Below are 26,285 nucleotides of genomic sequence, written 5' to 3' on the forward strand. Positions count from 1 at the left end.
TATAAATGATCATTATTTAAGCAATATATATTTTCAGTGAAAAGATTGTGCTAGTATTTTTTTACATCATTATTATTCATATATTTAATATAGTATATAATATAGTTATTAATAAAATATAATTGTTAATCATTTTTTAATTAGATTTTTAATTAGATTTCTTTTTTTGTGGTCATTTTATTTAGTTAAAGTTTTAGTAATTTTGATTTTGTCTTTTTATATATATATATATATATATATATATATATATATATATATATATATATATTTTTTTTTTTTTTATGTATATTTGTCTATAGTTTCATACATTTTTATTTATACATTTATACAGTTTTAGTACTTTAACAAACTAAACAAAATGTTGCCTTGGCAAATATCTGATCAAAAATAAGTTTATTATTATTATTATATTTCAGTAAACACCTTCAACACGTCACACTGAACTACACACACACTTAAAGGTTTTGCTTAGTTAATTTCAATAATTAAATGACACAATCACATGGTTGATGGTCACATGATGTGTAAAACATCAAATATTTAATATTTATAAATTCTTTTTGTATAGAGCTTTATATAGATTTTCTGTGATTATAATGTAAAAAGTTATAATGGACAATTTGACCATAAAATAAATGATTTTATTATTGTGAGAATAATTAAATTTTTCTTATATTTATGTCTTAAATTCTTAGAAACATTCAAACCCTGAAGGTTTTCACATTATTACTGTTTCATATTTTACACGGTGTGTGATTTCAGATTGTAAATATGAGAGACTTTAACAGTCACTTCTGGAACAAACTAGAAACACACTTTAAAAACATATTCACATTGTGTCAACTTCAACTTTTCTGGAGGATCTGAGAACTCGTAAAACTTTTCTGGATGCAAGTTTCAGGTATCAGAGTTTAGATTTTTCTGTTTATTTATATTTACAATAATACAACATTATCTAATCATTTTATTTTTCCTCCAAGTAATTTTACCTCTCTGATCAGCTATTCTAAACAATCTAAATATAAGGTTCATTCCTGGGATTCGGTAATATTTCAACTTGGATTTATTTTTTTTATTTTTTTTACATATAAATCATTTTCTAAATAGCCCACATATTAAACCTCCCCCCCCATGGCATTTAAAATCTTTTATTAATATTAGTGTTTTTCAGATTATTCTCAACCCCGTAATGGACTTGTTTTAAAGAGGATTTTACACAAAACTTGCTTTAAAACAAACATCTAGGCTACTTACTGTTCATGTGTCCAACTACAAATTCATAAGTTCAACTACAGATGTAATATTTATGAATTTATTTTCAAATTTTTTTGAGACTGAAGATAAAAAGACAAATTGTATTTCCTTGTGTTTTAATTTTTGTAACAAATATTGTAAATTCAGATGTTTAACTAAATCCACAATTATATGTTGTTAGGCCTAAACATGCCAGGGGGTAATCAGCGAGAAATGCATTCATTAAAATTGAATTGTTTTAATTTGGACTCTGTGCTTGTGTTTTGAGCCAGTGACCATCGACCTGCATTATATGACTGACAGACAAGAACGGTTTGACCTAAAAATATAAAAATTGAAACTACTGCGGAAACAAAGACACCTACATCTTGGATGCCCTTGAGGTAAGCTAAAACATATCAAAAATTTATTTCAAAGTGAACTATCCCTTTAAGACTGGTCTGACTCGCTTATATTTTTTCTAACTGGTCAGACTTACTTTCCCAAAAAATCCATTGACTTTATCTGGGCAATGAAGGCCGTAATACTTAATGCTGTCCACTAGAGGGGGCGACAGGATAATAAGTCTTTTCTACTCTCTTTCCCTGTTTGCATCAGCTTAAATGACAAATAAATGCATGAATTTCATTCATAAATAGGCCATATCTGTGTATCCACTCTCTAGTTTATTTTAAGATATTGTTATTCACACTGGTTTTTGCATTTAATGTTTGTCCATCTGGAACTTTTATTTGTCATGAGCTCTATATTTTAAGATGTAGCCTACTAGAAAAAAAAAAATGATTCAGCAACACAAACTCTATTTTTACTCGCCAATCTATTTTTACTCTATCTATCTATCTGACTGACTGAGCTTATTTTGAGAAAAATAGCAGATCACCTTTTTTAAACTGTTATTTAAAACGGTGGTCTGCTATATTTCACAAAGGAAGCCCATTTGTGCGGTCGGTGGCGTTATACGAGAAGGACATTTTGAATATGAGCCTATTGTAAAATTAACTGGCTTAAAAATGCGGATTGATCATTACAGACTTATTCCAGACACCTCACAGTGCTGTTCGTATTGGAATTGTGTAATCACAGATTATGAACAGATGTTTTCAGAGGTGGACAAAGTAGGCTACACAACTTCCTTACTTGAGTGAAAGTACAGATAATACTGATCAAATATTACTCCGTTACAAGTAAAAGTTGTAAAGACTGATATTTACTTAAGTAAAAGTACAGAAGTACTCGTTTTTAAAAGTACTTAAGTATCAAAAGTAAATGTCGATGCATTGTTTTATTATTGTTGCATTGTTGTGTGTAATACAGTACCTTATGCGTCTGAAACTATGCCTGCCTTCCTACCCTCATAACAGTATCAAATTTATTTCTAGAACACAGTTCCAGTCGTGGGATTGAATGTGAGATTGAATAAGTGCACTCAATAACGTCCACAATGGTTTCTTTCACACAAATGTCTGTTCCCTCAAATAGTGCCATATTTTTCAGTTTTTTGGCTTTTAGTATGAATATGTGATTTAATGAATATGAATATTTAATATGTTAGCCTTACTGTTATCTATAAGCTAGTGTGCACCAAAACAATGACACAATTCGCATTTAGAAGACCAAACCCAACGTTGAAAATGAAAATCAGTTTCAAGTACAGTAAAATCAAGCAAAGATTACAGATACTCAAAAAGTGTACTTAAGTACAGTACTCAAGTAAATGTACTTTGTTACTGTCCACCTCTGGATGTTTTACACAACAAGGATATATTCCCATTGGGTTGTTGGGTTTTCATGTTTAATGGGAACTTTAGACAAAATGATTTTTATACTGTACAAACTGTGTTATCCCCTAACTCTAATGTAACAGTTATGGGTAGGTCATCTATGGACATCTAATGTTACGGACATATTATCATGGTACAGTTCAGCCTATTATTGACTTTTATCCAAAGAGATATTTGAACTATTTGCACTGTATTTATCAATGGGAAATACATCATGCTAAACTAATCTGTCTGTCATATACTGTGGCTTACATTATTGGGGTCGCTTGCAAGAAGCAGCAACACGAATTACGTGACCAGCAACATATTTCTGCTTCAAATATTGTGCCTAGTTAACAGTGAGAAAAAGTGCATTTGTCAGTGCCGTACTCGTACTGACTCTTATTCTGCCTGACAGAAAGAAAAGCTAGTAGCTTACTGAAGGCAGAGCGTTTTGACCAATCAGATGAAAGGGGCGTTTCAGCGCCGCCCACGTGTTCAAATGAAATATCGAACCCATAAACCGATTTGTAAACCACAAACGAAAAATGAAAAATCGAGCCAAAATCTCATTTTTCGTTTTTTAAACTAAACTAAAAAACGAATAAACGAGCTGGTTTTCATTTCTCGTTATTCCATTCCAAACAGGAAATGAAATGATCAAAAGGTACACGGACCATTATGATTTAAAAGTGTACTTGTTTTTCTATTGTTTAACTGTTTTGTTCTGGTGAAGATGTCAGTTTCTCATCATGTTTCTGTTACTGGTGAGTCTTCATGTTTAAAAGCAACCCAGCGAGCAAAAAGTCGTCTAGAAGACGTCTAAAAGACGTCATTCTTAGACATCCAGAAGACGTCCTCACAGGAGCCAGAATGAAAGTTTTTTATACGTCTTTTCTGGACATTGTATAGACGTCAATTAAAGACGTGCTAAAGACGTCATTCTTAGACATCCAGAAGACGTCCTCACAGGAGCCAGAATGAACGTTTTTTATACGTCTTTTCTGGACATTGTATAGACGTCAATTAAAGACGTGCTAAATACGTCATTCTTAGACATCCAGAAGACGTCCTCACAGGAGCCAGAATGAAAGTTTTTTTTACGTCTTTTCTGGACATTGTATAGACGTCAATTAAAGACGTGCTAAAGACGTCATTCTTAGACATCCAGAAGACGTCCTCACAGGAGCCAGAATGAAAGTTTTTTATACGTCTTTTCTGGACATTGTATAGACGTCAATTAAAGACGTGCTAAATACGTCATTCTTAGACATCCAGAAGACGTCCTCACAGGAGCCAGAATGAAAGTTTTGTATACGTCTTTTCTGGACATTGTATAGACGTTAATTAAAGACGTGCTAAAGACGTCATTCTTAGACATCCAGAAGACGTCCTCACAGGAGCCAGAATGAAAGTTTTTTTTACGTCTTTTCTGGACAATCTATAGATGTCAAGTAAAGACTTGCTACAGACGTAATTGTTAGACATCTAAAGGCAGTCAGAATAAAAGTTGTATTAGACGTGTTTTCTGTAGTAGAAATGTCAAAGACTGTTAAAGACCCATACTGACATGGAAATCCTATATGTGCATTTTTCAAGGATCCTACTTTAAAAAATATTTACTTACAAATATTTACAAAACAGTGGCAGTAAGGGAGCTAGTTCTCACTGAGAAAAACCCAGTTACTCAATGTTAATGGTTGTCGTGTCATGAAACTGCAGACACACAGACCATAGACCTAAATAAGATTTTAAAGAATATTGATAGTATTGAATACTCAATTGAATAACTGTAGTGTATATACTTGCATTTGTATCTTAACAATATAACTGTAATAAACTGCTTACCATTTTCCTGTAAAACAAACTAATCACTCCAAGAAATCCACTATTTAAATCTCAAAATATATTTTTATTACTATTTTGTTCTGCTGGACCAAAACTTAACAGCCAGAAGACTAAAGTATAAATTAACACAATACAACTTAAAAGCCTGAACAGTAAAGTTGTAAATTAACACAATTTCCCTTTAAATAATCTATAAAATGTTGTTAAAACAATATAACATAACAATTAACAAAATATGGCTGCTATAAGGTTCACAAGCTTCATTTATAGCGGCAAGCAGTTTCAGATGATCGGCTACAGACTTTATTTGGGCCTCTATTGCAGCTGGGTCCCATTTCATGACAGCAGCTACAATCAAAGCAAAAAAATCCACATGTTAAATAAATAAATACAAATGCCACTGTTGTGGTTTAGCTTACAGCAGAGATACATAGTTGAAAATTTGAGTACTCGAATCAATTAAATGAAATAAATCACAAATCAAGTAAAATGACATCAAGCCTGATATAAGGCATTCCACACACACACACACACACACACACACACACACATAGGTGCCATTTACAACTTCATGCGATTTTAGTGATCGGATAGCTATATGATCTTGAAAAGACCAGGTGTAAATGCCCTCCGAAACGCATTCGTGACGCATTTGAATCTGATTGCTCAAACCACTTCAGGAGGTGGTCTGGGCCGCATTCCAGAAGAAACTGGAAGTGTAAATGCATCTGGTTGTTGAAACCACATGTAAATTTTACTCCTCCCAAAAACGCTCTAAAATAAAGTTGTGAGAGCGTGTGAGAGCGTGTTATAGGCTATATGTCATGTTATAGCAAGTTATGACGACGCTACTGCCGCATCGCCGCTGAACTAACGTTATTCATCAAGCCAACGTGCAAACTATCGCAAATTAAAGTGAAAGTAAGTCCCCGATGCTTAACACACAGTTATCATCATTAAAAGTAAAGAAATGAAATTATCTTACCAGGGCTGTTGCGCTCTCTCCTATTGCGGTCTTTGATTTAGAAATTTTAACGGATGATCAATAAAATGCAGTTCATATCTGTTGCTTTCGGTGACGTGAACGCCATTAAATTTGCATAGCGAGGGAATCGAAGATCTGATTTATATCCGTTTTGCAAAAACACATTTATGTGACCAGGTGTAAATGGAATTGTTGTGATAAAACAGACAGCTATCCGATCTGAGAAAACAGATCAAGTGGCCAGGTTTAAACAGCCCCACACACACACACACACACACACACACACACACACACACACACACACACACACACACACACACACACACACACATATTAGGGGTGTAAGTTAACGGTTCACAAAATTCATGGTTCGGTTCAATACGATACACTTGTGTCATGGTTCGGTACGTTTTCAATACAGGAAAAAGAAAAATGCCAGAGAAATTTCCTTGATTTAATATTTGTAACTTTTTTTTTTGTATTAAACGTAATCATAAAGTATGATTTTTTTTTTTACTTTGAGGAATGATGAAGCTATAATTGACTCTTAGAAGCATGTAAAACAGCTCCTTGAAAAAAAATGTAATGTAATATTGTAGTTATAAACCAGTGTTAATTTTGACAGCAAATTTTGATTTAGTTTTAGTCATAGTCTTTTGACTAAAATGCCATTTAGTTTTAGTCATATTTTAGTCATCTGAATTGTTTTAGTTTTAGTCTAGTTTTAGTCGACGAAATACAATAAGATTTTAGTCGACTAAATCTACAGTAGATTTAGTCGACTAAAATATAATGGGTTTCAATTTAAATGCATTTATTTAGAATTTCTCTAAAATTTCCAAACCCATATACCCCCGGAGAAAACATATATTAACCTGCTAATATGAATGATTTTAAAGTTTGAACGTGCAATACAGATACAGATTTAACTACTGTAACTTAAAAAAATATCTTAAAATTAAATAAAACCACTTTTCCTAAAGTAGAAGACAGTCTTTTTTTCAATGAATGATTTATGAATTATTTATAACTACTTGCATACATCATTCATATTCTTTCAAGCAGACATATTTATTTGTATGAATTAAATATAATTAATCCTTATTAAAGCTATTAACGAGCAGTGAATGCTTTTCTCTTTTTCTTTTGTTGCTTGATCAATATTAAGGACACAGACCGCATTAGGTTTATTACCCACTGTCACTTTAAGACATCGGATCATGTCCAATGACATGCGGATCCAGAATTGCACTGATGCACATAGATACTCACAACTGTTTAAGACATAACCGACATCATTTGCGTGAATACTCTCCAAAACGGACATTTAGACATAATATTTGTGTGTATTTTGTCCATTCAGACACGAAAGAAAGCTCAATTCAGTACTCGCGCGCTGTATAGGTGTCTGTATGAATGGCTGCACGCTTCGGGTCGGGTGTGTGCGCACAGAAAACCGTACCGAATATAGCTCTTTTTTTGCGTCGTCACTCTTATTCAGATCTTCATGTCTGCTCTACTCATTCTCCCAGACGTTTGCATGTTTTAACGTTTTATGAGACATGCAGCGCATGCCAACTCGTGTGCCTCTGGGTAGATCACGTTATAGTACAATTGTGCGCATCTACCACAAATGCAGGACATCAGACTGGATCGCTTCCCAAATCGTCACTATCTAACATTTTCGTCTAGTTTTTATTCGTTGACGAAAATGTCAATAGATTTTCGTCATAGTTTTTGTCATTCAAAACTAGTTTTTATTTAGTTATCGTCTCGTTTTCGTCTGTGAAAAAATGTCGTTGACGAAAATAATGACGAAAATTATTCGTCAACGAAATTAACACTGTTATAAACAAAGGTTTATTTTAGTTCAGATTAACATTTGAGGGCAGTCATTTTATTCATGTCAAAATAAAACCAACGTAACTGCCAAACTTCCAAGGTTACAGTTTGTTTTACTACAGTAAATCCATGGTGAATGTTAATGATCTGTGGACACTGGATTGTTCATTCATGGCACAATGTTTCCACGTCAGCGCTGTTTGATCCGTTAATAACAGAGAAATATGAATGCTTCTCAATAGATCTCGCAGCGATGTTATTACTTCAGTGGGGATCTCTTAGCGCCGTGTAGTAACAGTGTCGATTGATCAAGATCGGCTCGCGCTGTACTGGTCCAAACTGATAAACGGCCCGTGAAGCACATAATAACAGCACCTGCTTTCTGGTCAGTTAGCCTACAGTACCTGCTTTTTTTGTGGAAACCAAATCTTTTGATTGTGAGAGAGCCATGTGTTAAAAGTCAGATGGCACTTAAGCTACTTTATGATTTGCCCTATGTCTGAACAAAAGAAATAAAAGTTAACTATCTATACCATATTGAATTGCATAGCATCATATTTTTGCAATGCGTTGAATCGAAATCGAATCGCACCGGATCGTAATAAAAGTGAATCGTATTGCATTGCATCGGTAGCTGGCAGCTGCTTATATGTATCATTAATGTAGGCTATTGTATCGTTGGCTATGCATCGAGATGCGTATCGTATCGGCCTCAGTTATGGAGATGCACATCAAAGTACAAAGTAACTAGTAACTACATTTACACACTGTGAATAGTTTTTGCATCGAAAATCGCAATTGTATCGAATTATGACATTTTCTTAATCTTACACCCCTAATATAAACACATACATATAGTACTTTGGAGACCAATTGTGTTGAAATGACATTGAGACAAAGGAGGTAGAGGTTGAATACTCACTTCTCTTGGTAGCTGTTCTGATGAATGACGGATCCTGGCCACAGAAAGATAAAAGAGAGAGGTAAAAGGGGGGAATTAATTAGCATGGGTCACATTTCATTCGTTTTGTCTGGTATGTAAAACTTATGTCTGATAGAAAAATGTGCATCACCAAAAGAAGGAACATGTAGATTAACACAGTGGATCTGTCCAAACGGTAATCGTTTTAATAACATTGTCATCTGTACAAAGAAAAAACTCTTCTGTTTTTAGTACATTGTTGATGTGTAAAAGTTCCTTAAGTTTGTGTGTTCTTGACGTCTTTTCTTTTAACCCTGCAGGTAGTTACATTAACGCATCTATTAATAAAAGTTTTACCTATGGAACTTCGGTATGATGAAAATGTGTGTAATATAGCAAACCCAAACAAACAACTCAATTATTCTATGTTAAATTGAACTCTTCCACCATATCTAATTTTAAATGAAACACAGGAACTTGCCATCCTAGGTCACATTACCATAAATATAATATAAAATTACTATAAGATAAAATTACTTCAGTTAATTTACCATCGGATGCATGTCCCCCTTTGCTAACCCTTTTGTGGAAGGGCTCTTTGTGAAAGGATTTAGATGTTTGCTTCGAACACCCCTTTAATTGTACATTTATTAAATCACATGTAATGTTTAAAAATTTTACTAGGTAAAGGAGAGCAAACTGATTCCCCCTTCATTTTATCTACCTTATGCCGACCAAAAGGTATATGATTTTCTTTCTTCAGATGAAAACACATATTTTAGAAAAAATAAACTAGACTTTTAGAAATATTATCCATCTCTTGTGTTTGTGTGTCAAATAAGGCAAGTGAATAGACACCAAAATGCTGAAGGTCGAAAAAGTCCAAGAGCATTGTAAAGCTCACATGATAAGTGCAGAAAACATCTTGTGTGAACAACACAGCAAGCTGTGAGTACGCTGTATGAAGTTTCTGGCGTATGCACTTGCATTATATTGGCTTACAATAATGGATAATTTTTCAAAAAATCTTTGTGGAAAGAAAGTCAGATATATATCTGGAATGGCACGAGAGAAGAAAAAAAGAGATAATTTTTTAATTTCGGAGTGCATTGTGCCTTTAAAATTGACTGCGGATTTAAATACTGGGTAACACTTTATTTCGATAGTCCACTTTAGACATTCTACTAACTATAAGTAACTTTGCAACTACATGTCAACTATCAGTCATTAGAGTATTAGTAGACTGTCTGCTTAATAACACTCTGTTTTGTTGGTCCCCCAACAGACATTCTACTGACTATAAGTTACTTGGCAACTACAAGTCAACTTATTCTCCTAACCCGAATCCTAACATCTAAACTTAACCTACCAGTCTATTGACTGTCTACTACAGCCTACTAATACTCTAATGAAAGTTAGTTGACATGTTAGTGAAAGTGGACTATCGAAATAAAGTGTAACCAGATACTGCAGTGGATACTTACTAGTGATGGACTTGTTTCTCTGTTGGTGCCTATTCTGCTCCGTAAGTCCAATGCTTGATCTAAAAATATTTATTTTTTAAAAAAGTGTGTTAATAGGATTATTGATCGCGTAACATAGGACCATTTTTTAATGTTCCATAAGTGTTATATAAATCTGGAGAACCCTTACTAAAAATTAACCATTTTTTGCGACACTAACCAAATGGTCATAAATTATTGTAATACGTAAAATAGGTAAGAGGCCGCACTATGCATAAACTTTTATTTGCAAAAACAGGTTTCGGCGCGTGCCTTCATCAGTTTGCACGCGCCGAAACGCATTTTTGCAAATAAAAGTTTATGCATAGTGCGGCCTCTTACCTATTTTACGTATTACAATTATCCAGGCCAGCACTCTAAAAGTTTATTAATATGCAGTGAAGCCTGCTCCTATACTCACTTAATAAATTATTGTAATCAATCCACCATAAAAACATGGTTTCTACACTATAATAAAAAACATGGTTAATTTAGCAAATGTCCTTAAAGGATTAGTTCACCTCAAAGTTGAAAATTGTGTCATCATTTACTCACCCTCAAGTTGTTTTAAACATGTATTTCTTTCTTCTGCTGAACACAAAGAAAGATAGACTTGGGATAGACTAACCAGACAGACTTGGGTCCCATTGACTTCCATAGTAGGAAAAAAAAAATACTATGGAAGTCAATGGGACCAAGTTACAGACATTCTTCAAAATATCTTTCTTTGTGTTCAGCAGAAGAAAGAAATTCATACAGGTTTGAAACAACTTGAGGTTGAGTAAATGATGACACAATTTTCAACTTTGAGGTGAACTAATCCTTTAAAAGAACAGCTCATTCAAAAAAAAAATTCAATAAAAATAAATATAGAGTTATCTCATTATGTAGCTTACTCACCCATATGTTGAAATTGTATGAGTTTCTTATGTAGAACCATAATTAAGATATCTTGAAAAATGCCTTTTATTTTTGTCATAGGCTACAATGCATACAGTTGTTTTATTCCCAAAATTCTTGTTTCACAAAAGTAAGTTATACAGGTTTGAAAATACTTTCATTTTGAAAGACATTTATTTTTGGGTCAGCTAGGCCTGTAAACTCAAGAAGATAAAGCTTGTCTGGAGGGTTTGAACCAGTGCATTTGAGCAGATTCACATGTTCTGCCTCTATTTCACGTGTATTTTATGACAATACTCACCGCATCTGAACATCGTGTGGCTGGATAATATTTATTCCCCAAATGCCTGGATCATGAAGGAAACACACACATACACATCAATATTAGTTATTTGTTTTACTTACTTACGGAGACATTTGCAAAAGCTTGCTAAATTGACTCACCAGCTCCAAAACATATTATCTCGTTAATTTAACTGATCGGTTAGCCATCCCGCGATCAATAGATTCATAAGCCTAGTGTGCAGATTCTTATAGTATAAGACTGTGACAGTTCCTTTCTGTCTAAAGATACAATATATATTCTCAGTTCACTCGTTGTAAGCTCCCATGCTGAGTTTTATTTTATCATAAACTAAGTTAGACAAGTTACACATGCTAGCAGCATATAATACATTGGAATACCGTATGCACTAACAATATTGCTCTAATCGCGTTTAGATTCTCAATGTAATACACTATATCTTGATAGAGAATTTGTATAAAATAAAGTTTTACCTTCCATAGATTGCAATATTTCCGTTGATAAAATTCTTTGTCCATATTCCTTGTTTGTTCTTCATTTACATCCAGCAACACCCTCGCTCAAAATAAACATTTAGCAGTCCGATGAAAAATAATCCATGTTTTAAACGATGTAGCAAATTGAAGATCCCGCGCAGCAGCAAAGCAAACACCGACTCACTCAACTGACGTTTATTCAAACTTGACTCGTAAAGGCGCGCATAGTTGTCATTGGCTAGATTCCTGGATGACAGGAAGAATAAACAGAGAATAACCAATCATGCTCAAAACAGCTAGGAGAGACAGCCAATAGTGTGGCAACATTGCAATTACAGGAAAATATGAATATATATATATATATATATATATATATATATATATATATATATATATATATATATATATATATAAAATATATAATGTGCTATTTATTTGGTTGTATTTGTAAGCTGGCTGTTATATTTAATCAATTGGTTAAATTGTTTTTTTCATTGCAGTGCATGATTAAAAATTAAACAATAAATGAAAGATTAAAAATACTGTAAGAACTTACAGTAACTGACCATATATAATATTTATTTGCCACTGTTCTGATAAAGTGCAATTTAATAGAGCAAACAGTATATTAAACAGAGCAAACACTGCATATATTCATATACAATTCTGTATGTAGATCTATGTGAAAATCTAATGAATTGGTATCATGGTGGTGACAATTACATTCATGTGACCCATAATGACCCTTTTACACTTTCACAAATTCTTGACCTTTCCTTTAGAAACACTCTTATGCCTAATAATGTCAACATCCCTTTTCACCCTGTGTGGCACTGGTACACAACCTGTTGGTTTAGAGTTAATCCTCTGTCCAACGCAACACTTTGGTAACATTGGCATAATTATATACAAGTTACAACATAATACCCCGGGTTTCACACTTCACAGGCAAGCCTGTAGTCCCAGACTAAAATGCATGTTTGAGCTGTATTACCTGAAAGCAACTTGTACTGACATATCTTATGGCAGTGCCATTGTTTTGTCTCAAGATGCACGCCAGTAATGTTTTTTTTTTTCTAAGGCACATTTTTAAAAGCTATAATTAAATACCCAAATTGAACTAAGAACAAATCCTGGCTTTATCTAAACCCTGTCTGTGAAACCGGGTCTGGGTTAGAAATTAAGGGTTAAGGTTAACCCTAACCCTAACCTTAAGACTTGTCTACAGACTTTTATTTAACTGCAGTGGTTAGGCCTTTAGCATTGATAAAGGACAAAAATCTTCTCACTGTGACAGTCTGTTTAGTAAAGATTGTTTGTATGGATTGTCCCTAAACTAGAGCTATTGATGCATTCAAGACATACCTAGTATCATAAAGATCGTATTTACAAATTGAACACACATGAACACCGCCACAATGATGAAAATATGAGTAGGAAGCTTGGGATTTTCTTCAATCCACAATCTTGAGTTATGAGTGTGTCAGTGAGAAACATTGTGGAATACCACAATACTTGGGTATTTAGCAGTTACATTGTCAGGCTTTTCTATTTACGATGAAGTAAGCTAATGCCTGCACAAAATATGACAGTGTTATAGTATAACGATATAACATGTAGGCTAATGATACATTTTACAGTGGCTTCATAAATTAATTTAAAACATAAAAAAAAAAAAAAAAAATAGTAAAACCTCATGAATACAAACTTAAAAGTGCCATGTGTGCATCATGAACCCTGTTGTTGTCTGACCAGCAAGATCAATTTAACAGTTAATGATATAGTCCGTAACAGTCAGTTAATTAATTTACAGATATTGTTTGTCATTTTGTTCTGAACTAGTTCTGGCTGTCAGTCATGTTTCTGGATTTCAACGGACGTCCAGATTATAGTCAGTATGAACGTCTGTTCTCAACTAGTTCTGGCTGTCAGTGGACGTTTAGATTATGGTCGGATTGGACATCTTTATTCACGTCATTTATGGACTGTTTCTGGATGTCAACGGACGTCCAGATTATAGTCAGTATGAACGTCTGTTCTGAACTAGTTCTGGCTGTCAGCGGACGTTTAGATTATGGCCAGATTGGACATCTTTATTCTCGTCATTTATGGACTGTTTCTGGATGTCAACGGACGTCCAGATTATAGTCAGTATGAACGTCTTTTCTGAACTAGTTCTGGCTGTCAGTGGACGTTTAGATTATGGCCGGATTGGACATCTTTATTCATGTCATTTATGGACTGTTTCTGGATGTCAACGGACGTCCAGATTATAGTCAGTATGAACGTCTTTCCTGAACTAGTTCTGGCTGTCTGTGGACGTTTAGATTATGGCCGGATTGGACATCTTTATTCACGTCATTTATGGACTGTTTCTGGATGTCAACGGACGTCCAGATTATAGTCAGTATGAACGTCTTTTCTGAACTAGTTCTGGCTGTCAGTAGACGTTTAGATTATGGCCAGATTGGACATCATTTCTCAGTGTCATTAATCGACTAATTCTGGCTGTCAATGGACGTTCAGATCATGGCCTGGACGGGCGGACTTGATATCAACCTGTTTTGTACGTCCACAGACGTCGCTTGCTCAGTGGGAAGTCTTGTCCATTTAAATCACATCATTAATGTGTTTAATACTTTTGCAGTGACATTCAGGAGTGTTTTGTCTTTACCTGTATATCACACACAGCATAAAGATAATTTCTACAAAAACACATTTATTCTTAAAGTGTAATTTATATCTTTAACTTCATATTCAGTGCTTTATGATTTAAAAGCGTAGGCTTGTTCTTCTATTGGTGGTAGTTTAACTGTTTAGTTCTGGTGAAGATGTCAGTTTCTCATCATATCATCCACACATTTCAATGCATCTATTATTTATTAGTCCGTGTACCTTCAGATAATTAGTTTTCTCATTTTTGTCTTAAACAGAAAAAGAAATCGTTCATTTATCACATATTCGATCCTTCTCATGAACATAAAGAAACTGCAAAAAAAAAATCTTCATATTTTTGTTTGTATTTTCATCAAACTTTGTTGTAATCCGCCAAATGGAAAAACTATAAAACCAAACTGGATAAACACGTTGTATTTTTCCATCTCTACACGGCGGGAATAAAGCGCCTCTTTCCGTTGATTGGTCAAGCAAAGATCAAGCCGTGATGTCATCAGTTGTTACTAGTGTGAGTCACTGTGGGTGAATAAAAGTGTTATTTTAGTGTAAGATTAAAACTGTAAAATAATAACAATAAAACATTTTATTCTTCCCTTGTATCTTAATGTTTTGGGAAATGGCACAATTTACTGGAGTATCATAATATTCATGGTTGTATAATGTTCATGAAGTGAATGTTCACCGTGAATTTAGACATATCTCTCTACTCACAATCTATATGATATGTAAGAAAGCATTTTCAAAGCACTATTATGCATTTGTTTGACTAATGTTAATTGTTTCTTCTTCAGGTGTGTCTGGTGTTGATACACAAGAAGTGTCAGTGATGGAGGAAGATTCAGTCCCTCTAAACACTGGTGTTCAAACAAACCAACAAGACCTGATTATATGGTTTTATAATGACATTCGTATCGCTCTAATCACTGGAGGTCAGCGTGAGATCTGTACAGATGTTCAGTGTAAAGAGAGATTCGGAGGCAGACTGAAGCTGGATCATCAGACTGGATCTCTGACCATCATGAACACCAGAAACACAGACTCTGGAGAATATACACTAGTGATCATCAACAGCAGAATCAGTGTAAAGATCTTCAGTTTTTCTGTTCATGGTGAGTTTTCATGTTTAAAAGCAAGTCTTGTACAAGTCTTGTGTTTAATACTTTTGCAGTGACATTCAGGAGTGTTTTCTCTTTTTCTTTTCCTATATTTATTTGAAACACAGCATCTACACCACCAGAGAAAAGTTTTGGATCAGTAAGATTTTTAATGTTTTTGAAAGTAATCTCTTCCGCTCACCAAGGCTGCATTTATTTGATCAAAACAAAACAAAACAAAAAACAGTAATATTGTGAAATATTATTGCAATGTAAAACAGCTATTTTTGTATGTGTTTTCTATGTGTTTTTGTTTCTATGTGTTATTAATTTCAAATAAACGCTGTTCTTTTGAACTTTCCATTCGTTAAAATAAAAATGTAAATCACTGTTTTCAACATTTATAATAATGAGAAATGTTTCTTGAGCATCAACTCATCATATCAGAATGATTTCTGAAGGATCATGTGACACTGAAGACTGGAGAAATGATGCTGAAAATTCAGCTTTCATCACAGGAATAAATTACACTTTGAAACATATTAAAATAGAAAACAGATATTTTAAACTGCCATAATAATATATATATATATATATATATATGTTTTTAACCAAATTAATGCAACCTTGGTGAGCAGAAGAGTCTTACTTCAAAATTATTAAAAATCTTACCAAAACTATCGACTGGTAGTGTAGAAAAACACATTTACTCTTAAACTGTAATTTATAGCTTTAACTTTAAATTCAGTGCTTTATGATTTAAAAATAAACTAGTTTTTCTATTGGTGGTAGTTTAACTGTTTTGTTCTGGACAATATCATCTCTTATCACCTTTTATTATCATCAGTTTAAATACATCTATTTTTTTCTTTTTAGTTCACCAAGAATCCAAAGTGCAGTGGATTTAAAGTTAACAAAAAAATATGTTCATAAAATGTTTATATCAACCCAGTAAATGTTTTCATTGAGGTCTGTTTGACAAAAGAATTATTCACATGCAAAAAAAAGTTATTAACTAATGTTATTAAGATGAAAAATGAATGTATTAATAGTCAGTATTTCTGTGCTAGTGTTTCCAGTTGATCTCACAGTTTACCAGTTAAGTCAACATCATACAACTGATGACCAAAGTAGACACGTGTAGAAATAAATATCAGACAAAAATACTTTTGAATTATCAGTCACTTTGTAAATAACAATGACTGTCTGTCTTTAGCTCTTCCAGATCCAGATGCAGGTCCAGGTCTGACTCTATTCTGGATAGAAATATATGCAGCTGTTGCTGTTGCTGTTCTTCTTCTGATTGTTGCTGTGATTTACTGTTACAAGCGCAGAGCAAGAAGGAACGGTGAGTGTAACATACAAATGATTTAATAAGATGGAAATATGAGATTTAATATGAGATGAGATCCTTAAAAGATGTGAGAATTTTCATTTTTTTACTCTAACTAAAGTATAAATAGTCTTCAAATAGTGTTTTAGCTGCTAGTTCTTCAAAAACACACAAGATGGAGCCATTGACCAGTTAAATCATCATCATACAACTGATGACCAAAGTAGACACGTGTAGAAATAGATATCAGACAAAAATATTGTTGAAGTTCATTTATAAGTTACTTTGACAACAAACAATGACTGTCTGTCTTTATCTCTTCCAGATCCAGATCCAGGTCCGACTCCATTCCGGCGAGGAATATATGCAGCCATTACTGTTATTTTTCAGATTGTTGCTTTTCCTGTTCATCTTCTGATTGTTGCTGTGATTTACTGTTACAAGTGCAGATCAAAAAGAAACGGTGAGTGTAACATACAAATGATTTAATAAGATGGAAATATGAGATTTAAAAACATCTTTAAAAGATGTGAGAATTATCAATATTTTACTCTAACCAAAGTAAAGTGTTTAATAGAGTTTGTTGTTTTTCCTCCAGAAGCGAACAGGACGAAGCGCGATAAACAGGTGAGAAACTACATCAACTGAATCTGTCTGACTGCAAAACAGATTCACATCTGTGCACTGATTAAATGTTTGTGTGTGATTTACATTTTATATTATTATATAATTAGAGTAATTTATTTAAATAATATTTCAAGCATTTAAATGTGCAGGTTGTTTAGGAAACATGAATTATTATTATAAATGTGAAGAGAAACATCCTACATTTTAAGATATTTAGTTATTTTTTTGCAATTCCAAGCCTTTGTGTAACTCAAACATCAATCCGGTTTATTTCTTTTTCTTTCTGTTCATCTGTGTTTTTTTTATAAACAGGAAAGTGGAGCTGAAGACCCGTCCCCTGATCAGAGAGACACTTTTCTGATGAAGAATCTCAGAGACTCGAACCGTAATCAGGCTGAGGCTGAGGCGGCCAATGAGACGCCCACATAACACTATTGTTTTGATACTTTCATTAAAAGAACTTGAAGAGAAGAAACTCACATCGCTCACAGAGAAAGAGTCACGATACCAAGATTTCTTTAGTTGGCACCAATACTAGAGACATTTCACCTTGACACCAATTTTAACTAATTCAAAATAGTTCATTTATTAGTTATTTAAATAAGTAGCCTAAATATATTTTAAAATATGCAAACATTGCTTCAGAAAAGGCAAACGGTTAATTAGTAAGAAACAACGGAGAACATTACCTCCAATAGTACAAAGAGCGCTTGAGGATTTTCATGGTATTTAAATGTTTATTAAAGCTGCTAAATTGATTTGGACAGAAACGGTCAGGACGTGATTTCATCTGTAAAGACCCCCTGAAATCATAATTGAGGTTTTTAGCTTTCAGTATGAATATGTTAGCCTTAAGTTTATGAATAAGTTAATGCGCTCCGGAAGAATGGCAAAATTTGCATTTAGGAGATATAAGCTTTCAAAACTTACAGTCTCTCACTTCTGCTAAAATGGATCACGGATTTTTATGACATCACCGCAGACTTTAGCTTCTCATCATATCTTCTGTCCAATCAAACGCTCTCTAGAATCTAAAGCTCCGCCCCCTATGCTATAAACACCACCTGGCCAAAGCCACCGTTGACACGTCAGGGAGCAATATGTGTTGGAGATGTGTGTTCGCTTACTCAAACGCTTGAGTTTTATTTAGTTTTTATTCTGTTTTTCAACTGAATGGTAATTAAGAATGAAATGGCTAGAGTTTAGAGCTCCTGTTTCTTAGTGGAAGTTACGTCAACTCATCAAACAAACCTGTGCGTTCCAAGGCCCTTCAGTGGGACTTTAATAACGGCAGAATTTACACTGCAAGACCTGGATGTTTTTATTATTATTATTTTTTCTGCTTATGTTTATATTCATTTATAACTGGTAATGTTATACTTACAATTTTAGCATTGGCATCTTGATAACACTACAGAGGAACATCTGAAGAAAACACCAGTATGACGTTATTTCTAACATTAATGTTACTCTAAACTGGTGTTTTCAGCAGAAAATGTTTAAGTTCATGAAGCACTTTGTTTGTGGTGTCGTATCTTTGTGGTTAAAGTGTAAAAGGTTCAAATCCTGCAAGGGTTGATCCATGAAATATCACCATTGTGTCCTTGATCAAACTCTGAATCTCAGGAACTGAACCTGTTAAACTGCACTGAAAGACGCTGGAGAAAAGCAACAAAATGCCTAATATGAGTTTATGTAATGTATTTTTTTGCATGAGCCTTCCACTGGTATTAAGCATATTTCACAGATATGTACTGGTTAAACAACAATATGCATTTTGTATCATAAAGCACGTTTTTGTCTTTGTTAAATGTGCAAAAGGTTAATTGCTTTTATTTTTTTTAACAAATGTCTTGAAACATGTTTTATGAAGCATTTGAGATGGCATGCTAATCTTTTTTTTTTTTTTTTTTAAATTTTTTACTGTTAACGTTAATTATTCATTATTCATATCATCTCTTCATTATAAATGTTTTCTCCATTTCATGTCTCTTTTAGTTCTATTCTTAAAGAAGGTTTTGCTGTGATTGTCCACTGTTGATATGTAATTATTTATGTATTTATGCCGGCAGGATTTAGAAGTGTTCATCATCGTTTCTGTTGTTATAAATGTTTTCAGAAAAGTCATTTCAGTGTCATAGCTAAAGTATAATATGCCAAACTCCTCACAAAAGCCTGAACCGTAGATGAATACAGACCTTTCTTTTTCTTTTCTTTTTTTTTTTTTTTAACTTTGCATCCGTCAAGGAAAACGTGCTTTGAAGCACAGATAAACTATATTATTTTCTGGAAAATAGTAAAGAAATCTAAATATATGTGTATGTTCATGTGATAAGTGCAATTAAAACAGATCTGATTCACTTATAACGGCTGAAGTCTTTTATTATAATCTTTTGGATATTTAAAAATTAATTTTATGATGCTGTTATGCAAAATTTAGGCAGTACTTTTGTAAAAATAGTAATGATTTGGCTGTATACTTCAGAAAATCTTGCAGTGGGTCAAAAATAACATTTTGATGAACATTTTATTTTAATAATAATTAAAAAATTAAAAAATTAGCAGTATCTATTAGACAAAGAAGAATGAGCTTAATGGTAATTTAATAACATTTATAACTTAGGGTTTACAAGGTTAAAGCTGCAGTCCGAAACTTTTTTGTGTTCAAAATGTATATAATGATATATAATATAATCGAGTACATCATGAATGCATTTCCCAAACTGTGTTTTTGAGACTGTTTTTTAAGAAGAAAAAACTCAGGAATGGTGTTGACTTATGAATTTGCACATGATTTGTCTTAAATCATATCAAAAGCACCACATAGACATATAAACAACATTAAAAGCTTGATTTCTACCACAGGTCTTTAACTCTTTCCTCGCCATTGACGCTCAGACTGGCTCCACTGTCTCTCATAGACAGACATGATAGAAAACATGTTCGTATTTGGTGAAGGAAGGAGCTTGTCATTAAAAGAAACTGTTTAACTTTATTAACTATATTAAATCAAGATCTCTGTTTTGTGAGTGAATCTTTAGAACTGGTTCTTTTAAATCAACTGGTTCACAATAAATAACATTCATTTGTGAATTCGACTGATCTAGAAGATTAAACTTGCAGTATCTAACAACAACTCAGTGATTTTTGATAGTAGAAGCCTAATTCCTTCCGATGGATTTGGTAATACTCGAGTCATTACTAATGGGTTACCATGATCTTCACTTTAGAATTAATTATATATTATACATTATTCATGTTAATTATGAACCTGTATATAGTAGTACCTTGGGAGGAATGTAAAAAAATTTTTTATTGATTAGATAATAGTGAACTACCTCATTCAACTGAGCGATATTAGTTACTTACTAATTCATTAATTATTAATAGTAAAATTCATTATAAGTAAATTTGTTATAAGTGTTAAATTACTCATTTGTTCCTGTGTAGTTATTCATTAATGACGGAACAGTCTTATAAAGTGTTACTGTTGATTTCACTGTTAGCTGAAGTCAGACTGTGATGTTCATAAATAGCAGGAGAGGAAGAATCCCTTCAAACTATATTCATAAATGATCACTCTGTCTTTGTCCAGCCAACAGATCAAACCGTTTCTAAGGGAATCAAACCACAGCCGGTTTCATTCTGACTCAGAAGAAGAGGAACCATTACACTATATTTTACCATGAAGAAAATGTATACAATATTCCAATATCCAACTTTATCAGTATTAGATGACAAAAATAAATTATGTTTTCTATGAACAAGAACATTTAAAGTCTTAATAAGAAAATAATGTAACTATAAAGTTTCTGTGTGTGTGTGTGTGTGTGTGTGTGTGAGAGTGAGAGAGTGAGAGAGAGAGAGAGAGAGAGAGAGAGAGAGAGAGAGAGAGAGAGAGAGAGAGTGAGTGTGTGTGTGTGTGTGTGTGTGTGTGTGTGTGTGTGTGTGTGTGTGTGTGTGTGTGTGTGTGTGTGTGTGTGTGTGTGTGTGTGTGTGTGTGTGTGTGTAAACTAGGAGGGTCAAACTCTGTCGAGGAAGGATTCACACATCAGATGAACAGCTTGATTGTTTTTGGCGGATGATTTTATTAGATCATCTGAAGAAAATGTTTCAGACGCTTGTTTTGTTCAGTTTGTGTTGGCGGCGTCTGACTGGTAAGTGTCTGGAACAAGCTAAGATGATTTACAGTTTTTCACAGGTAAATCAAGTCAGTATTATTATTGAGAGATCTGCTGTCTCATAATGAATTTGCATTTCTCTTCACACTTTGTATCAGTTCACATTAAATATTATAAAACTGACGCCAGGCTTTGTAAACCAACAGAAGACTTAATCAGTTCTTGTTCGTGTTCTTCAGGTGTGTTTGCTGTTGAAACAAATTAAATACAGTCATTGTCAGTGATGGAGGGAGAATCTGTGCTTCTACACACTGATGTTACTGAAATACACACACATGACGACATACTGTGGAAGTTTGGAGCTGAAGAGTCTCTGATAGCTAAAATAGACAGAGAGTCTGGAATCTTCTCCACATATGATGATGTTCCTGATGGGAGATTCAGAGACAGACTGAAGCTGGATCATCAAACTGGATCTCTGACCATCACAAACATCAGAACTGAACATGCTGGACTCTATGAAGTAAAGATAATCGCATCTGAACTGTCATCAAAAACATTCAATGTGTCTGTCTATGGTGAGTACAGATCATTTTAAGTTCTTCACATTTATTGGCAGTAGTGGCTCTATCCATACATTAAGGTGAGAGAGATTCTGTGTCGTAGTGCTAGTTTATGATTGGCCGCTAGTTTTAGATAATCGCTGAACATGCAGACACACTTTGGTAGATGTCTAGTGTATTTGCGTAATTCAGCCTGAGGGAGACGCTCTAATGCTGATTGACAGGCTCTAAATACACAGTAGAATAGATTGTTCAGAATTACCTTGATTTATTACGGGGCCTTGAATGCTTGAATCTGATTGGTTGATGAACGTTCTGAGGCTTCAATTATTTAAGGAAACAGCTAAAGTAGTTCCAGGCAGATTATGACCGCATTACAGTTCCGTATCACTTCACCAAATGATTTCAGTTCTTTCAAAGGTCCTTACAGCTTACAACAACAAAAGAACCAAAACCCACAGTGACAAAGAACAAGCAAATAAATATAGTAAACAATAGGACAAAAACGGTTACGCATAATTTTACTATGTCTGGAAAACACAAATACTTTAGAATAATGAATAAGCAACAGAGGCTTGGGATTAGACGCGTAAGAAATTAGTCCTACACACAAGAGTGTTTTAAGGACAGCACGTGCTACACAGCAGAACCCTGACAACATTCACATTAAACTAAAGGATTTATATGTTCACTCATTTGGAACGATACTCCACACATCCCTCTGCCAACGGATGTGTTTACAGTCTGACTTACTAGTTGCTGAACTGATGCTTGAGGTCTGTCCAAATACACACACTTGCTGTCTTGGCCAGTTGACAGTGGGTGTACAGCAAAGCGCAGTACACTTAACACACACTAAATCCACACTCTCTAAGGCCCTGTCACAAATAGCACACTACATGTGTTCTTGTGGACTTACAATGGTCATCTGGTGCGCATGTCCATTAAGTCCACAAGACCGTAGAGTGTCCCATTTGTCAGTTTAGTTTTCAGAAGGGTGCTCGCGAGCCGATATACACCCTCGATGCACACGTTTGTCGAGCCGCACAGAAGTGAGCTCCACAGCAGACTTCTACCCGACAGTCAAAGCGGTGTTACATCATGAAGTGTGGTTTACACTTAACACCACCTGGCCAAAGCCACCATTGACACATCAGGGAGAGTGGTTGTGGTGAAGTTAAATTTGCCTGAGTTTGTTTCTGGAGGAGCGAGGAGGATTTTTCTTGAAACCCTCCCAAACAACATGTGGGGATGTAGGTTTTTTTTTTTTTTTTTACCCCCAAGACTCAACTAATCTCTGCAATTCTCCATCTGTGATCCTTGAAGAGTCTTTGGCCACTCAAACTTTCATCCTCACCGTACATTAAGATAATATAGACACACGTCCTCTTCCTGGCAGATTCGTAACATCTTTAGTTGATTGGAACTTCTTAATTATTGCCCTGATGGTCAAAATGGGGATTTTCAATTCTTTAGCTATTTTCTTACAGCCACTTTCTATTTTGTGAAGCTCAACAATTCAATGTTTGTTTCTAGTGGAAAACGTCTACGTTTGGTAATGCTGATCAATAGTATTGTTGATTGATTTATTAAATTAAATATCCCCAACTGAGCAAGCCAAAGGCAACAGTGGCAAGGAACCGAAAAACTTCATCAGGTGACCTAATGGAGAAAAAAAAAAAACCTTGGGAGAACCCAGGCTCAGTCGGGGGCCAGTTCTCCTCTGGCATTTATGAACTAGAGGTCGGATTTAACTGTAAGATTAAAAGTATTATATGAATGCCTGGCTGAAGAGATGCGACTTTAATCTAGTTTTAAACTGGGAGAGCGAGTCTGAGCAACGAACAGTATCAGGAAGACTATTCCAGAGTTTTGGAGCTAAATGTGAAAATGCTCTCCCTCCTTTGGTGGACCTAGATATCCTGGGTATGACCAAAAGCCTTGAATTTAGTGATCTTAAAGAGCGTGATGGATTATAGGGTGATCGAAGAGCCGTTAAATAGACTGGAGCTAAGCCGTTTAGGGCTTTATAAGTCAGTAGCAATATCTTGTAATCAATAAGGAACTTTATAGGTAACCAATATAGTGATGATAAAATCGGTGTTATATGATCATATTTTCTTGATCTAGTTAGAACTCTAGCGGCGACATTTTGGACTAACTGTAGCTTGTTTATTGAGGATGCAGGACAACCAGCTAATAAAGCATTACAGTAATCCAGTCTCGAGGTCTAACTTTTCTGCATCAGAAACTGATAGCATGTTACATAGCTTAGCAATGTTTCTAAGGTGGAAAAAGGCTGTTCTTGTAACATATGAAATATGATTTTCAAAAGACAGGTTGCAGTCTAATATAACACCCAGGTCTTTTACTGTAGAGGATAAAGTAACAGGACATCCTACTATGTTAAAGTTGTATTGTGAGAGGTTTTGTGGGTGTTTTTTTGAACCGATAAGTATTAACTCTGTCTTGTCTGGATTTAATAAAAGAAAATTGCACGTCATCCAATCTTTTATACCTTTAACACACTCTGTCAATTTGGATAATTTAGCATTTTCATCTGGCCGTGATGAAATATAAATTTGAGTGTCATCAGCATAACAATGGAAACTAATTCCATGTTTCCTTATAATATTTCCCAGTGCCAGCATATATATTGAGAATAACAGAGGGCCTAACACAGATCCCTGCTGCACTGAGCAGAGGCAGCAGCTGCTTTCACTAAACTGTGCTGGATAAGATGGTGGGAAACTAGTCTCAGCCTCAGACATCACGCCCATACTTCAGGCATTTCTGTCGGTTTAAAGGATTAGTTCACCTTAAAATGAACATTTTCTGATAATTTTACTCACCCCAATGCCACCCAAGATGTTCATGTCTTTCTTTCTTCAGTGGAAAAGAAATTAAGTTTTTTTGAGAAATACATATTCAAATTAATTTTCAAAGAAACTTGTAATACATTTCAGGATTTTTCTCCACACAATGTACTTCAATGGTAACCAAATTGTTGAAGTCCAAATCAATGCAGTTTTTAAAGGGCAAAACACTTGCATTACAAAATACTTGTAATTGAATGTATGATGGTCATACATATGAATGGTGTTTCTGCCTATGCAAATTAGGACATATTCAATAAGTGTGGGCTCATGTGCATATGCAAATTCATTTCAAAAGAAACTTGTAATACAGTAAAAATGCAAAATACCCTTTTTTGGTATAAATAAAAATAATTGTAATGCAGTTTACATTTTTTTTTTTTTACTTTTCATGGGTACTTTCATTGTGTAAAGTTTCATTTTGATAGGAGTAAAGGGGAAAAATAGCCCCATTGGGGTGTATTGTTGCCTGGCCTTTTGGCACACATCTCGGATTGATGAGAATTTAACATATTTCCTCAACTAGGATTTCTTAGGACTTTTAGTATGTTGTTCTGGACACCTCATAGAAATGATCTAAGCTGCAAAATATTATTTTACAATTAGTCTGTCGTAAAAAAAAAAAATGCTACTTTCCCTGGACTATTGTGACAACTGGTTTTGTGGTGTTAATCTTCAGGTGCAGCTTGAGAAAGCAGGAATCCATGTTGTGGGAACTGTAAGACAAAATCGTCTTGCTGGATGCACCCCCACAGAGGACAAAGTTATGAAGACCTTCAGACGTAGGAAATATATGAAGAAAAAGAGACCACACATGATGGTACAGCACTAACAGCAGTAAACAGTTCGACAACCGCCCAGTTATCCTCATAAGCACATTTGCAGCAGCCATTCCAACCTCTACTGTGGACTGGTGGGATAAGAAGAGGAAGGAGGTAGTGGGTAGTGGGAGGGGCCTGTGCAAAGTGATGTCACATTGCCCCGAATCTGAGAACAGCTCGTTCTGAGACAGTGCTTATGATTTATGGGGATTTAAAAAAAAGCACTGGGTGGATTTTTATCATTATAGGGTGGTTGTGTACACACACTGCCATTTAACACACATTTATGTTAAAACATCATGTAAAGTGAATTTTGCATAATTGTTACCCTTTAAAGCAACCCTATCTTTTTTCTTTGGCTTTTAAAATGTAACTGATTTG

General features: G+C 34.3%; 1 protein-coding gene across 2 annotated transcripts in view; it reads left to right on the forward strand.

Moving 5' to 3' along the window:
* LOC309476055 (uncharacterized protein) overlaps positions 1–21,304 on the forward strand; it is a 298,593-nt gene extending 277,289 nt beyond the window's left edge. The window contains exons 4-7 of one of the 2 annotated variants that reach the window (XM_082139192.1): positions 15,261–15,578; positions 16,780–16,911; positions 17,495–17,523; positions 21,119–21,304. In XM_082139192.1, coding sequence (XP_081995318.1) covers positions 15,261–15,578; positions 16,780–16,911; positions 17,495–17,523; positions 21,119–21,172 — 533 coding nt within the window. In that variant the 3' untranslated portion in view covers positions 21,173–21,304. Of the gene's footprint in view, positions 1–15,260; positions 15,579–16,779; positions 16,912–17,494; positions 17,524–17,835; positions 18,688–21,118 lie in introns of those variants that run through there. The other variant, XM_082139191.1, reaches the window with a different exon arrangement.
* The last annotated feature ends 4,981 nt before the right edge of the window (positions 21,305–26,285 follow it).

The sequence above is a fragment of the Leuciscus leuciscus genome, assembly GCF_965113295.1.
Source record: "Leuciscus leuciscus genome assembly, chromosome: 15".
NCBI classification, from domain to species: domain Eukaryota; kingdom Metazoa; phylum Chordata; class Actinopteri; order Cypriniformes; family Leuciscidae; genus Leuciscus; species Leuciscus leuciscus.